Here is a 15,271-nt window from a genome sequence, read left to right on the forward strand (position 1 = left end):
TTATTGGCTTAGGAATGCGACAAAAACAAAAAATATATTTATTTTACCAAAATCAAATGCAATCGATGAGGCTGCCAAAAGAAGTATTATAAATGGCATTATATTATTGTTAGCATTGCAGTACTGGGTAAAATCAAGGGGAAAATGTGAAGTCTTGAAGCCTCTCTAATAGCCTGTTTCTCTTTGCTTCTTCCAGGAGATCGTTTGCCAGAAAAACACTGTAAGTATTGAATGCAATCTTCAGTTCTAGTTCTCCTTGTCTGTGTCTTCACACTCACAAATCCTGTTCCCACATTATGTGGTGCAAAGAAGGAATGTTCTCACAGCCACACAAATAACTGACACCATTAACCACTTAAACCCTACCCACTTAGTTGACCGGGGTCCCCCATGGCTCTATACTAGGGCCCCCATAACACCAAATCTCTTCGTCGAAAATAGCCGATATACAAGCTCAGACGTATTGTGAGGTTGTACATCTGCCCCAGAATAGGGACACTAAAGTTCATGTAGTTAGAGTTGTAATTCTTCTGAATGAATGCCACTGTTGTTTGGTGGTTGGGGTAACTTTGTGGTGTTTGCCTTTTTTTTGTTTTTTATTGTTTCCCCTTTCTCTCCCGATTATAGCAATTCCCCACACATGTTTGTGTAAGGGGGTGAATTATTTTGAATAGACAAAGTAGTCTAAAGTACTACCCCCAAACCCCCCATATCTTCCAAGCAGTTCTTACCTGAAAGTCACCCATACCGCCCCTGGGAAACCAGGCAGGAATGCACATTCAGCAGACACCAATTCCTGACTGCACTCCTCTCCGTTCCACTTGTATGCACTGTTGGGCCAAAAGAAAACCACACATACCCACATGTGCATCCTGTTCCTGCGTGCTACTACTGTTTTCACTTCTATAATATCAATCGGTGTCAGCGATTCTCAGTGAGAATACATTTAAAAAATCCTGTATTCTGTAATCCAGTAAAAATACAAATGCATTGGCATCGAAATAAAGATTTACCAAAGTAAAAGTACTAAACGTTTTTGGAAATAGAACAACAAGCTCACAACGTGCCGCATCGTGACGCGTGCTGCATCGTGAGCTTGTAGATCTGCTAAGTAACTACTAGTAACTAAAGCTGACAAATAACTGTGGTGGAGTAAAAAGTACAATATTTGCCCCTGAGATGTAGTGGAGTAGAAGTTTAAAGTATCAAAAAAAATGAAGTAATCAAGTAAACCGTAGCTTTTTGCATTCCCCATTGTAAACTACTGTAAATACTGTATACAGACAGAGTGATATTACTACCAGTCTTCTCGTGCAATACTGAACAAGGAAGTTATTTGCCAAATCATCTCTTTAAACTTCAACCTGTGTTTTGAAATCCTCTTCCCGTATGGCAACTATGTGGTCCAATCACAGCATAGGTTAAATTATGTAACTATTATGGTCCAATCAATGCATAGGTTAATGATGTATCCTTTCACCATGTTAGAAAGTTCAGACATGGCAGCATCGGCAGAGAAGTGTGACTCAAATCTATTGTTCTATCTCTAAATCTATCTGTTCTATTTTTCAGCATATACTGTATATGTTTATGTGTTCAGGCATAATCTTTCATTCATACTATACTCTACTGGGGGTATAGTATAGTATGAATGACATATACAATGGTCTCTCTATCAGTTCACACTTCACTCCGAGGTTGTACACAGTGAAAAACGAAACAATCTGAAAATATTGCATTGTATCGTTATTGTGAGTCCAGTATCGTGTACCGTATCATGAAATGAGTTTATTTTGACACCCCTAATATACTGTAGGCTAGGTATCGTATAAGTAACATGCCTGGATTCATTCTTTATCTATTTTAGAACACAGTTATTATATTAAGTGATGCATTAACAAAAATGCATTTGGAATAGGAAAAAACATCTTTATCACCCAGGCCAGTGGGTGTGACTTAGACGTCAGGACTTGAGTGATCCTTACAAACCCTGCACTCATACCCTGCTTTTCTCTCTCTCTATAAGAGAGAGAACTTTCTCTCCTTGCCTCGGACTACCTCTCTCCCTTCCTTCCGGTCCCTCTATTTTGTATCAGTAAACTAAACCCCCCTCTGTGTTTGGTTTGTACGCCGTCGGGCAGAAACCTTGTATCTCCATATTTCAATTCATGTTTTCCTAAATGAATCATCCACATGCTCTGGTCATGCAGTGTGGTATCATCATGTTGGCACTCTGTTGTAAATGCAATCTCATCTTGCTTGGGGGTTTCTGTTCCCCATTCCTCTCGTCTACAGTATGCCTTTTTGGCACTGGAGAGGGGGATGATTGGAAGTGGAACATACACCAAAAGCAATACATTGACCTAGCTTTTCTAGCAGCAAAGAAATGTATTACAATACATTGTAAGTCTTCTATCCCTCCTACTGTTTCACATTGTCTAAATTAACTATCCAGCTACACCCTTCTACCGTAGATAAAATTCATTACAACATTAAGAATGTTGACAGCAGGACTTTTGGAACGTCTGGCAACCCCACATAGATTATTTTGCACCTACACCTATACCTGTGTAGGTGTAAACATCATTACTTTACATACAATAATAAAAAAAAAAGTTAATTAATACCCTACTTCTTCATAATAGTACAACACAAAAGTAGAATTATTTTGCTATTTTTTAAACATTTTGAAAGAAAAAATGAAAGTGGTTAAGTGTGTCAGTGGGTTTCGGTGGGTTTCATTTCCTGAAAAGTAACGGTTTTGGACATACAAGTTTCCCGCCGGACAACGACGATATGTAGTTGGTGCAGTGACCCTCTGTGGTAACACAATGCTCAGAGTGGTATCTGGTTAACCTCTTAAACCCTCTAGGCTTAGTGAAACGGACTTGAGTTACAACTGTACTTGGACTGCTGTTTTCTGTCTACACCAAATATCTTCGCCCCAAAAATAGCCAATCTACAAGCTCACAACACGCCGCTCGTTCACAACATGTTACGAGCTGGTGGATCGACTATTTTTGCCTAATGTAGAATAGAATATGGATGCTGGGATTCAATTGGTTAAAGGAGAATTTTGGACTAAGGTTTTCTTACCTTTTCTATGACGTTATGATATATTAGGATGAATGGTACAGTGTAAAAAATTCATAACTCCATCTCGGGTCCGCCACAGCTTAAAACGTGCACGGATAGGCCTTGCGTTAGATCGCATATTTTAATAGCTTTTTTTTGTAGATCTGACGTTCATAGTGACACTATGCAACCCAAAAAAGTCGCTAGACGAGATTTCAATCTCGTCTAGCGCGACATCTGCTTTTTTTTTTTTTTTTGACAGTGTTCTGTCACTATGAACGTCAGATCTCACAAAACAAAAAACAAAAAAAAGCTATTAAAATATGCGATCTAACGCAAGGCCTATCCGCGCACGTTTTAAGCTGTGGCGGACCCGGGATGGAGTTATGACATTTTTCTACTGTACCATTCATCCTAAGATACCATAACATCATAGAAAAGGTAAAAAAACCTCAGTCCAAAATTCTCCTTTAAAGCACTGCAGCACCAGATGTGTTGCAGCAGGGCACAGAGGCACAATCTTTCTCCAAGCTACAGTACGGGTGAATTATTAGACCACGGCTAACAAAGTCATCAGGATGACTTCCTTCCTCCACGGCTTAATGACCACTGGAGCTGTAAAAATTAACTGCTAATCATTAACATCATAACCGTTGGAGCTCAGCTTATCCTATCCTGTGCAGCCGTTCAGCTCTTAAATACTTTTTGGTAACACCTTACTTAAAGACTAGGTCAGTTATAAAGTGTCTTTGTTATAAGTTGTTATACATAATTATAAACATTTATAATGAGTGTTATGAAGCCTTATAAGTGCATGATAATGCATCATAAATGCCATTATAATGCATTATAGACCCAGCCTTTAAGTAAAGTGTTACCATACTTTTTACTGCAAATACAAGCACGCACAAACATGCAGCCTTTAGGCGCAACTGACTGAATCATGGACTCGTTCTCACATTCTCTCACTGTCTCGCACCTTTGTTTGCAAGTCAGTTATGTCACATGTACCTCTGTTTTTGATCAGGATCGTAGTAAAAGTATATCACAATGTAGAAATACTCTGTAATTTGAAAAAAAGTTTATGAAAATATATGGGGGGGGGGAGCAATACGTACGTATCGCGATATATCGCGGGACGATATATCGGCACACCCCTAGAACTAAGTATCGAAAAATAGGAATACTCAAGCAAAGTAAAAGTAACTAAACTTTGTACTTAAGTACAGTACTTGAGTAAGTGTACTTGGGTACTTTCCACTGCCGCCAATACCTAGAGGTAGAACTAGCCAGAGGCACTGGTGACGGAGTAATTTGGGATCTCATTGGAGTGGAATGACGTGCAGTCATGTGATCCAAACGGCGGCATGAATCACGCAGAGTGGATCTAAATATAGCTGCCGTCGGGTCTTGCAACATGTGTCTGCTCTGTCTGCACCCAACTGTCACCTGGTTGTATGGATGAAAACCTGTGCTCCATGCAGCCTGATGATGTCATTAACCCATTAAGACAGCAGCTGTGTAATTTTTTGATTTCTGTGGCTATTCAAGATATATATATCTACAAGCTCATAGGTGCCGGCCGCGCTACGAGCTTGTAGATCTGCTATTTTTTTGAAAAAAACGTGAAAATGTGTGCATATTTTTGAATACTGTATATATATTTTTTAAAGCAAACATTTGCAACTTAAAGCTTTGCTTCTGGTGGATTCTACAAATGTCTTCTAAATCCTACAGTTTAAAAAAAAACGTACACTATGTTTCTATATTAGTGGTTCGGAAAACATTTCATGTCAAGGACCCCCAAAATGATATGGGGATCTCACATATTTTGTAATAGGGACCCCCAGAAGCAAAGATTGTTCCAAAAATGTCAAAAATGTTCCCTTTAAAAACAAATATATTCAAGTATTTGCACAAATGTTCACGATTTGTCAAAAATAGCAGATCTACAAGCTCATAGCGCTATGAGCTTGTATATCTTCTATTATATCTGCTTTTTGAATAGCCAAAGAAATCTTAAAATGACACAGATGTGTTTCCCGGTCTTAATGGGTTAAAAACACAGTTGCACAGATGGCGGAAGGAAGGTGTTTTCTGCACAAATCTCCAATTGCTTCACCTCCATGGTGCCTTAATCCTTTCACATCCTCTTTCTGTTGTCAGAGTGAGCAGAGGTGTGATTTCATTCGAAAAAAGTGATCACTTAAGCCTGTTTACAAAAAGAGCCGATTGTGAGCGTTGTGAGCTTGTAGATCTGCTATTTTTGCTGTTTTAGAAAAAATACAATAAAAACTTTGACTGTAATTAAAGTGATTAATGAATGTAAGCTTGCAGATTGAAAAAAAACATCAGATTAATCTGCAAAAAACATTCAGATTAAGGTGGAAGAAATATGAAGACCTACAGGCTTGTTACACCTATGGACATCAATGGTATTGCTGGAACAGCCAAAAGAGAGCAGTGTAGTAGAAATAGACTTCTAAATAATTCAAACCTAATAATTAAAACCTGATTTTTGAGGTTAAATGTGAAAGCTAGGGGGTGACAATTGCCAACTCCTGGAACCCCAAATGACGCCCCTGAGAGCGAGTACAGGAACCTGTGTTCTCCTAAATAGGCTGCCGGAACATTGAATCCATAATCTAAAGATGTGTCTTAAAGAAGCACTATGTAACAAATACAACCACCCCACTTGTATAAGTTATATTGTATAACATACTCTTCCATATAGATTGGACAAAATTCTTTTATTCATTAAATAGTGAGGCTTTAAGTCTGGACACTTGGATACTGAAGCCTGCGTAGCAATGTGATTTTTGGCAAGCAACACTTGCCATACAAAGATTATATAGGTAAGCATTAGTCACGCCCATGTCGTTAACACAGCAACCAGTGCAGATATTTCAAAATACTGCCTGCAGCAACCAATGCATTCCAAATTCCTGACCGAAACAAAAATGGAAGGTTTTTAGAATGGGTGCCTTTTCCTACCACGTCCACATGTACCCAAAACAACAACAAAAGTGTCCCTCAAGCACAAACTGGAGCCAAAACAGAGACAGACGTGGAGCCAAAACCAAAATGAGATAGTATGTACTGTACTTACATTATAATACTCCTTCTGTAAATAATAAGACAAGGACGGCTGTGTGAGCTGATTTCCATAAGCAGTTATCACTTATCAGCATGAATGAATAGAATTTGAACGTTAGTTTTCTCCCCGAGGTTGTGGGGTGAAACGGGACAGGAGCAGCTCAGGTGAAGTGTTCATTAATGCACCTGTTGCCGATGATGTGGCTGATGTGTCCTTTAGGCCAGTGCTTCTCCAACTTTATCATGTCAAGGATCCCCAAATTAATATGTATTAGAATCTGAAAGAATTGTCCCAGGGACCCCATACAAGATTTGTGTTTTGTTCAAAGACTTTTTGAAAACGGCAGATCTACAAGCTCAAGACGCGTCACATCGTGACGCATCGTGAGCTTATAGATTGTCTATTTTCAAATAGCCGATGTATTTACTGTAGGGTTAAAGGGATTTTGTTGCTATATTAACACATTTAGCTGGGGACCCCATGGAAACCCCTCAAGGACCCCACTCTGAGGACCACTGCTTTAGGCCTCTGCCAGCTGTTTAGGCTGGCTCACTACATTGTAAAATCTTGAGTGTTCATTTATCAATGACAGTGTACAAATGGACATTATTTAGTTACATTCGTACACTCTCTGTGTGAGGATGTAACTGTGTACAGACAGAGAGACCATTGTCTCTGCAGAGAGAGCCTATTAAGCCTGATTTATACTTCATCATAGGTCGGTCTATATAAATGAAGGGTTATGTCACCTCTCTGTCTTGCACAGGGGAAGCAACAGACTTCCACCTGACAATATGAGTTCCCATCATGTACACTGTATTGTTGTCGGTGTGTTAGTGTTTATCCACATGAACACTATAGCGTCCCTATTGTGGGTTGACATTCGGCGAAAATAACTGTGAACGTGTAGATCGGCTATTCCCAGTGAAGATATTTGATGTAGAGGGGAAAAAAGGAGGGGGCTTAGTATAGACCCCCTCCGATCAACAAAGTATATAGGGTTTAAGTGTTTAGGTCATCTAGACACGGTAAAGACTGGAGATACTGCAGTATATGGTGGTAGATTACTGAAGAAAGATAATGTGCTTAATGTATTATATACATAGATAGATAGAATTTATAGAATTATTTTATTTGCCAGGTATGGTTGAACATAAGAGCAATAATTCTTGGTGAGGTTGATAAGGTTGGTGCCTTGGTGAGGTTGGTGCCTCAATGCCATGAGGGTATTTCTTGACATTTGGCAAGAGCATCCACTTGGACTCAAGGATGAACTGATTAGAAGTAGGTGGTCAATGGTCACTGTGACCTCACAGTGCATGTTCATTAACCACTTAAACAACCCTCTAGATTTAGTAAACAGGACCTTAGTTGGCTGTGTACTACTTGGACCAAATCCAGAGTGTTAATGTAACACTCTTAATTTTACACTCTGAGAATGTAAAAATGGACCTGTGAGAGTTAAATTAATAACCCTGATTTGACTGTGGTGATGTTCTCTTCCTCGCAGACATGCTCAGCCAACTACACCTTCATCCCGTACATGGTGACACCACACAACAAGGTCTACAGCTGCGAGAGCAGCTTGATGAAGGGCCTTACGGAGCTGATGCAGCCCAGCTTTGAGATGCTGCTGGGGCCCATCTGCATGCCCCTGCTGGACCGCTTCATTCGGCTGCTAAAGGTGCCTCCGGCCAACTCCTGGTGAGTACCAGGAGAGATGAAGTTGGGCCGGCGATGGGGTTTGGGGTTTAACACTGGATTAGCCATGCTGAATCAGTTAAACCAAGATGTGTTGCTTCCAGCTACACAGTAAAATCTTTGAGTGTTCTGTTCATTTGACTCTGAGAGTGTACAAATGGAACCTCAGTGTTTAATGAACACTGGATTTGACAGCGTAGTGACACCCATTCATTTCAGTTAGAATGGATAACTATGCAAACAAAACGCTTTCTTGGCCGTAGGCCAAAACGCACAAAACAGGGTGCGTGTTGTGAATTTAGTATTCCTCTATTAAAGGTGGTGAGTGATGATTCCGTTGAAGTATTCCTCTGTAAGCAAGCACGAGCTTCAAATTCTAAAGTTAATTAAATACATTGAGAATATACAGACATTACTTGACCAGGAGATATTAGTCATAACAGATACAGAACGTAACAGAGTAATGTACTGTATGAATAAGTACAGAGAAAACATGATGCCATGATGATGTTGTTGTACCTCTCGTATCAGTGGGCATACAGTGTCCTGATAAAGGTCACAGAAAATGTATATCCGTTTTTTCTTTTGTTGTTTTGGGTGAAGTATTTGTAAAGATTGATGCTTCCATTTGGCCAATAGAATGTCAGCACACTACTACACCACGCCAGTATAGTGTGGCTTCCTCACTGAACAAGCGTTTGGTGTAGCTTTGTTCACAAACTGCACAAATACTGTAGTAAATTACTGATAGCTAAAGATTGGACACGAAGGCCCTGCCATTATTGTCTTTTGTGTTTAACTTTAGTGTCAATACAGAAACCACAAGTGGTTTGTTCATTAGCCCAGTGTTCTCCCTAGAGTTTCGTTTGGTATGTTGGCTCAGTGCTTCCCAAACGGTGTGCTGTGAGTCCAGGTATGCCTTAACAATGCATGAGTTTGTGTTAAATTGTTAAATTGGGACATTATCAACCATATCAGACAGTCTTTCCCAAAAGGAAATGCATGCAGTCGGACCAGAAGCAGGAATAAAACATATCCCCACCACTGATAAAAATGAATGACCAGAGGGGGGATTTTATTAAAGTATTAAAATATGCACATGGCCTTGACGTCGTTGTAATATTTTAGGCCTTTCCTGCCGACATTCAGCATCTCAGCATTCTCAGTTCCAGGAATAGTGAGTCATTTTCTAGAAGCGGAGGAGCATGTGCTGTTGTTAACAAATCCTTTTGGCACAGTTCAGTCCACTGCACTACTGCTGGAGATACAATAGAGAGCTGAATGCAGTCATGGGATTTGGATCCAGCCTAACCCGAGGTCATCACGTACTGTACTGTACTGTACACTGTGAGGGGGGGGAGATGACAGACTATTTATGATAGGCCAGTAGAGAGTCAGTGGAGATGTCAACCTGTATAGTGCCATGGTCTATATAATGAGCTGAAAAACACAGGGACTCACACACACAGGGACTCACTGGTGGTTCAGTACAGTATGTACACCGTACCACACAATCGTGATGATGTGGGAATGTATGCAGCTCATGACCTGACCTCTCTGTACCATCTCTCCCCACTGCGCTTTCTAAAGAAAACGCAGAAATGCTTTAACCGCATGAAGCCCAGAAGCCTGTTTGTGTGTCTATTTGTTTTCCAGCAAGATAACTTGAGAATGGATGCACAGTTTTGTAGTAAACGTGGAGGGAATGATCAGTAGGCTGCCTGAAGAGATGATTAAGTTTTGGGTCAAAAGGTTTAAAAGCTCAAGGCCACAATGGAGAGACATAGAACAAGAGATGTTGGTTTACACCCCAGGTGCATTTGATTAATCTAAATGTGTTACTGTGGGTTGTGGCTGCTGTGGCTCTACTGTATGACAATTTAAAAAGGGTGGGCCAGCCTAGTACCATAATAGCAAGTATAAAAAAATGTGTGTGTGTGTGTGTGTTCCCTCTTCTCCACAGCCAGTACTTCCGTGAAACCATCCTGAATGAGATCCGAAAAGCTCGGGAGTTGTACACGGGCCCTGAACTGGCTGCTGAGCTGGGTCGCATCCAGCAGCGTCTGGACAATGTGGAGTGCCTTTCTGCCGACATCGTCATCAACCTGCTGCTGTCCTACAGGGATATTCAGGTGCACACTAGGGAGAAATGTTGTTTAGTTTATTGCATAATTTGTGAAAGAACACTTTTTTAATATGAGAATGCCAATTGGAAGTCCACTCCCCTCTGTATTTTGTTCGGTTTAACCACTTAAAAAGTTTTAAACTAGCATTTGTAGATGTGAAATGACAAATGAATCAAGATTGAGCATGGCCTATTTATTACCTAAAATGAATAGATAATTTACAACCAAGCTGTCAGTGATGAGCATTGAGTGTTTGTACTTCTCCTCTCTCTGGAGCAGTGGAGCTCTCGCTGGATCACAACTCACGTACAGTATTACAAGGGTGTCACTTATAACTCTGACGTGCCCATTTTGCGTTACAACAAAGCTGTAGAAATCGTGTCCAATGGTGGCGTGTATGACGGTGTTGCACATCAAAAATAGCTGATCTATATGTTGACAGTGCGTTGGATGGCGGCACTTTGTGAGCTTGTAGATCTGTTGTTTTCAGTATTTAAGAAATGTGTGGAATACCTATAATGACATGCCCAAATAGGGGGGTAGCGGTTTGTGGTTAAACAAACATTTTAAAGCTGGGAGCTGAGCAGGAGGCAGTGAACAGAATGCACAGCGGCAGCTCAGAAGGAAAGCGCTTGTAGCCGGCAGATTTTATATACGCTTGGCCAGTGCATCAGCGGTTTATTTCCATTGTGGTCTACAGTTTTAAACAAAAAAACATATCCATCTTGTTCTCTTTTTTGTACAAATTGCTGTATAGAATGCATATTCCCCGCTAATTCCAAATGAGTTTTAATGACGTTTTGCTGTATAGTCGCAGAGAGTGTCCCATTATTGGAAGGGACACACAATAGTCTACATTCATACTGCATGCATAAACATTGCCTGTAGGCTGAAATGCTACTGCTGTGTGTACTGTTTGTGAGTGTGGACTGTTGTTTGTATCTGCAGATTAGCAAATTTGCACTACACAACATAAGACTTTTGAGTTTGGTGCATCGCGGTGTATTGCTTAACTGGAAGGTTCCAGTTTTGACTGCCTGTGACCGCAAGTGTCCACCTTGAGAAAGTGTCCTGGAACAAGCAGTACGGGCAGGTTTCTGGGTCTGTACAGTAACTCATCCTGAGCAATGACCTCCCTGTAGAATAAGGAAGAATAATTTCCCCTTTAACAGTGTATCACACAAAAAAAGTTTCCCTGTATAAAAGAAGAAGGAGAAACAAAAAGGGGGGGGGGGTTTAGGTGCCCAAAACCTCCCCTTTTAAACTTTCAACATGGCATCAATCCTGTGTAGCTGTAGTCTGACGTCTCTGACCTTGGTGAGGTGAAGTTTTTGTACAAAATGAGTTCAAACTGAAACAGACAGAGTTCACAGCAACAGTAGCAGCTCTTTCAGGCACTGCTGTTTGCTAGCGGTACTTTCCTCAAAGCGGGGCCGGCGCGTACCGCCTGTGGAGTGCTGTAGGCTAAACTTTCAGTCCGCTTCGTCTTAAGTTAGCTCTCCGGTCTCTGCATTGTGATGCCAGTCACTGTACACATCTGCCCACTCACTCAAAAGCAGCTCTCTACCCCATGAATTATTGATGAGAACAACAAGTGTGGAGGAGACACTAAATTATTCACCGTCCTTCGGCCATGGTGACTAACATATTTGGAACCGCAAAAAGCGCGATGTGACAAAGGGGGACCTTAAATTATTCAAGTGGCAAGCACAATAGTTGACTCGACTTCTGACGACGTGCCCTCGGGCTGCAGAGCAGTCACTCCCCGTGTTGCTTCATGCCAAGTCAGAAGAACCAGAATGACTTTATGTGTGCTCTGTCTGAACCCAAGAAAATTCCTCCAATGTGTAGTAAGAGAAAAAAAAGTCAAAACACAAAATAGATTCTCTTCAAAGTGTTAACTGAAAATGGTTCAGTATAAATGTAACTGTTGCCAATTGGGAAATCTGTCTTAACAAGAATTCAAAGCTGCTTTGTGGAACAGAGACTTTTTATAGCGCTTTAAACAAATGGTCTGCACTCTGTGTGTGTGTCTGTGTGTGTGTGTGTGTGTGTGTGTGTGTGTGTGTGTTTTGGAGTGCATATTAGCATGTGAGTGTATGCATACTGTATTTAGTGTCCCTTTTACTACAGTGTGTGTCATTAGAATGCAGGGAGGGGGATTCACTGACCCAGGGCTCTGTCAACAGAAAGAGCTGAGATAAAGGACAGTTTAATAACCCCCCCCCTATACAGTCACAGCAAAGGGCCACTATTAGAATACGTTGTATGAGAAAATTAGTATCATACAATACATTAGATGAAATCTACCAAACCTCTTTCATTGATCCAAGTGCAATAGATTGACATGATTGATGATTGATTGAAAACCGCTTTTTCTGGTGACATACATCCGTAGTATGGACAGAGTGTTCTCATCAGTCCGTTTCCTGCGCTGTCATTCAGGACTACGAGTCCATCGTGAAGCTGGTGGAGACCCTGGAGAAGCTGCCGACCTTTGACCCCATCGCCCACCCTCATGTGAAGTTTCATTATGCCTTTGCACTGAATCGGTAAGACGGCTAGCGTACATGCATATGGAGACACATGTACACTTGCAGTCGTGTCCTGCACCACACACACACACATCTGTGAGGACCTTTCATGGATTTCATTCCCTCCCCATCCCCTAACGCTAACATTAACTCTCACTAATGTTAAACTTCAAAATGTCCCTAAACCTAAAACCTTATAATAGCCCCTTTGTGCTAGTGAGGCGTCACTTTCTATTCTTTGGTCCAGTCATCGAGGCACGCTCAGACACTTACTCACACACACACACAAAGTGGCTCATTTCAGGGGGAAAAAGAAAGTGACCACTTAAGCCCTATTTCAAAAATAGAAGCTCCTAACGCTAAATATCACGACGCATTGTGATATCTGCTACTTTTTTTATTTTTTAAATACAAATTAAATAGCCTATAATGACATGCCCAAAATAGGGACACCAGGTTGAATGTGGTTAATGAATGTATGGTTGCAGACAAGAAAACATGAAAACAATCAGATGAACAGATGAATCCCCCAAAAAACGATCGAGTGAGAAGTAGAGAAAATATGCATAAAATAATTGATTTTGATGTTAAACGCGGCGGGGTGGAAATTGCCATCCCCTGGAACCCCAAATGACACCCCTGCACAAACACACATACTGTACAAGACCATATGCAGAACATGTGTTTAGGAAGGCAGACGGATGCAGAAGCCAGAAGGTTTTACTGCCTGCCTCTCTCACCAGCTGCCTCTTGTGAACTTCCTGTGGTTCTCACGGTGCGACAGTCTCCAAAGGCAATAAAAAGCGTGCTGTTCTTCAATTTGGCACCGATTGGGGAAAAAAACCTCTGCGGGGCGTCAGGCTGCTCAAATATTCTGCAGCACTCTAACCCGTCACCCGGATGCGACAGCGCATTACAAAAGATTAAAATAAAATACGCCCCAGGAGAGCTATAAGAAAAGCTAAAGAAAAGATTTGTGGCATGGCACTATCACAAGTTTGATATTGAATACATTTCGTAGCTGTCGGGCAGAAATCTTGTATCTCCACGTTTCAACTTTTTTTTGGTAGATTAATGCCCTACTTCGTCATACAAGAGCATCACACAAAAGTAGCGTAAATCGGCTATTTTCCACTATTTAAAAAATGTTTTTTAAATAATAATAAAAAAGGTGTTGTTTTGGACATACAAGGTTTCCGCCCGACAGCAACTATTTGTTTGTTGCATGCGGAGCTGTCCAAATACCTTGCCTTAAGTCTTTCTTTCTGTCAGAGGCTGAGTCATTGGTGTGGGTCCCACGCCGAGCCTGCTGATTAGCCATATGCATCAAATAATGAACAGTGATCTTGAACGCAGAGCACCTTGTCCTAATAAACCAGCCACGGCTCGAGTGTTGAGGTGTAATTGGCTTTTGAGCGTACCGATGGAGAAGCAGCATTGTTGCGGGGTAGAGAACTTGAATGGTTGATGGGTCGCTCAAGGCCGTGTTGTGCACGCGGACTCGCCTTGTGAAGAGGACTGAGTCATCGGCGCTCGCTTGAGAGGAGACGGCACCTGAGAGCGGTGGAGCTGTATGAAAAGAGAGAGAGGTGCACAAAAGCGCGCGGGGGTTGGGAGGGTCCTTATCGCCATGTCCCTCAGCAAGGATACCTTGCTCAGTCTCGATGGTCTCCATGGCAATAGATGGCAGCTCTTTTGCTTTATTTAACCTCCATGCACACGGTTTCTGATCTTAGACGGTGGCAAATATCTAATAAAATGGCCTTTGGTTAGGCCAGTTTTAAATTTAATCTGTTCCAACATAAAGTGGAAATACACATAATTTACGAATGCTAGAACAGTCATTCCCAATTATTCCTGTATAGGGTTTTTGATTGGTTGCTAAAGACAGGTTTGTTCTCAGCTGTTTTTTATTGGGTTTCACAAAATAACTGTCCTTAGCCAGTAGCTCCTTGTCTACTTGCAAAATTAACTCTATTTAGGAGTGAATCGAATGCACACCAGAATCAATAACACTCTGATAAAAGAAGCAAACTCGCTGTAATTTAAGCTGGGGGCTTCTAATGGGCTCTCCTCTGCCAAGAATCACTGTCCCACAACAATAGCAGTGTGGTGTTCAGAAGGGTTAACACACATACAGTATAAACACAATACACTGTGTGTGTGTGTGTGTGTGTGTGTGTGTGTGTGTGTGTGTGTGTGTGTGTGTGTGTGTGTGTGTGTGTGTGTGTGTGTGTGTGTGTGTGTGTGTGTGTGTGTGTGTGTGTGTGTGTGTGTGTGTGTGTGCGTGCGTGCGTGCGTGCGTGCGTGCGTGCGTGCGCGTGTACACATGCACATAGCATGCGCACACATACACAAGTACTTACAGTATTCTCAATACTCAAACACATACAGTACGGCATACAAATCCAAGCTAGAAGGAATGCGAGCACACAACTACAATCAAACATAAACGATAAGACAAACTTGACAGGTGCATGGCTCCAGAAATCCAATAATTAAGAGATTGATGCCAGCACTCACGATGTGTCCCTCTGGTACTTTTTTTTGTTTTACTTGTAAAGTAAAGAGGCACGAAAGCAATCAGGATGCGTTTCGCCTCTATGCTTTCATCAGCTAATGATGAAGGCACAGAGCTGAAACGCTTCCTGATTGCCTTGTTGCCTCTTTACTTTTCAAGTAAAATAAAATAAGTACCTGAGGGATACATCGTGAGTGCTGGCATCAATCTCTTCATT

At 41.4% G+C, this 15,271-nt stretch overlaps 1 protein-coding gene across 2 annotated transcripts in view; it reads left to right on the forward strand.

The window, feature by feature from the left end:
• map3k5 (mitogen-activated protein kinase kinase kinase 5) overlaps nt 1–15,271 on the forward strand; it is a 65,595-nt gene that overhangs the window by 19,551 nt on the left and 30,773 nt on the right. For both annotated transcript variants that reach the window (XM_084083358.1, XM_084083359.1), the window contains exons 3-6: nt 197–220; nt 7,683–7,876; nt 9,837–10,005; nt 12,445–12,551. In XM_084083358.1, the coding sequence (XP_083939484.1) occupies nt 197–220; nt 7,683–7,876; nt 9,837–10,005; nt 12,445–12,551 (494 nt within the window). The remainder of the gene's footprint in view (nt 1–196; nt 221–7,682; nt 7,877–9,836; nt 10,006–12,444; nt 12,552–15,271) is intronic.

Source organism: Gymnoscopelus microlampas (genome assembly GCF_963454915.1).
Source record: "Gymnoscopelus microlampas genome assembly, chromosome: 16".
In the NCBI taxonomy this organism is placed as follows: Eukaryota; Metazoa; Chordata; class Actinopteri; order Myctophiformes; family Myctophidae; genus Gymnoscopelus; species Gymnoscopelus microlampas.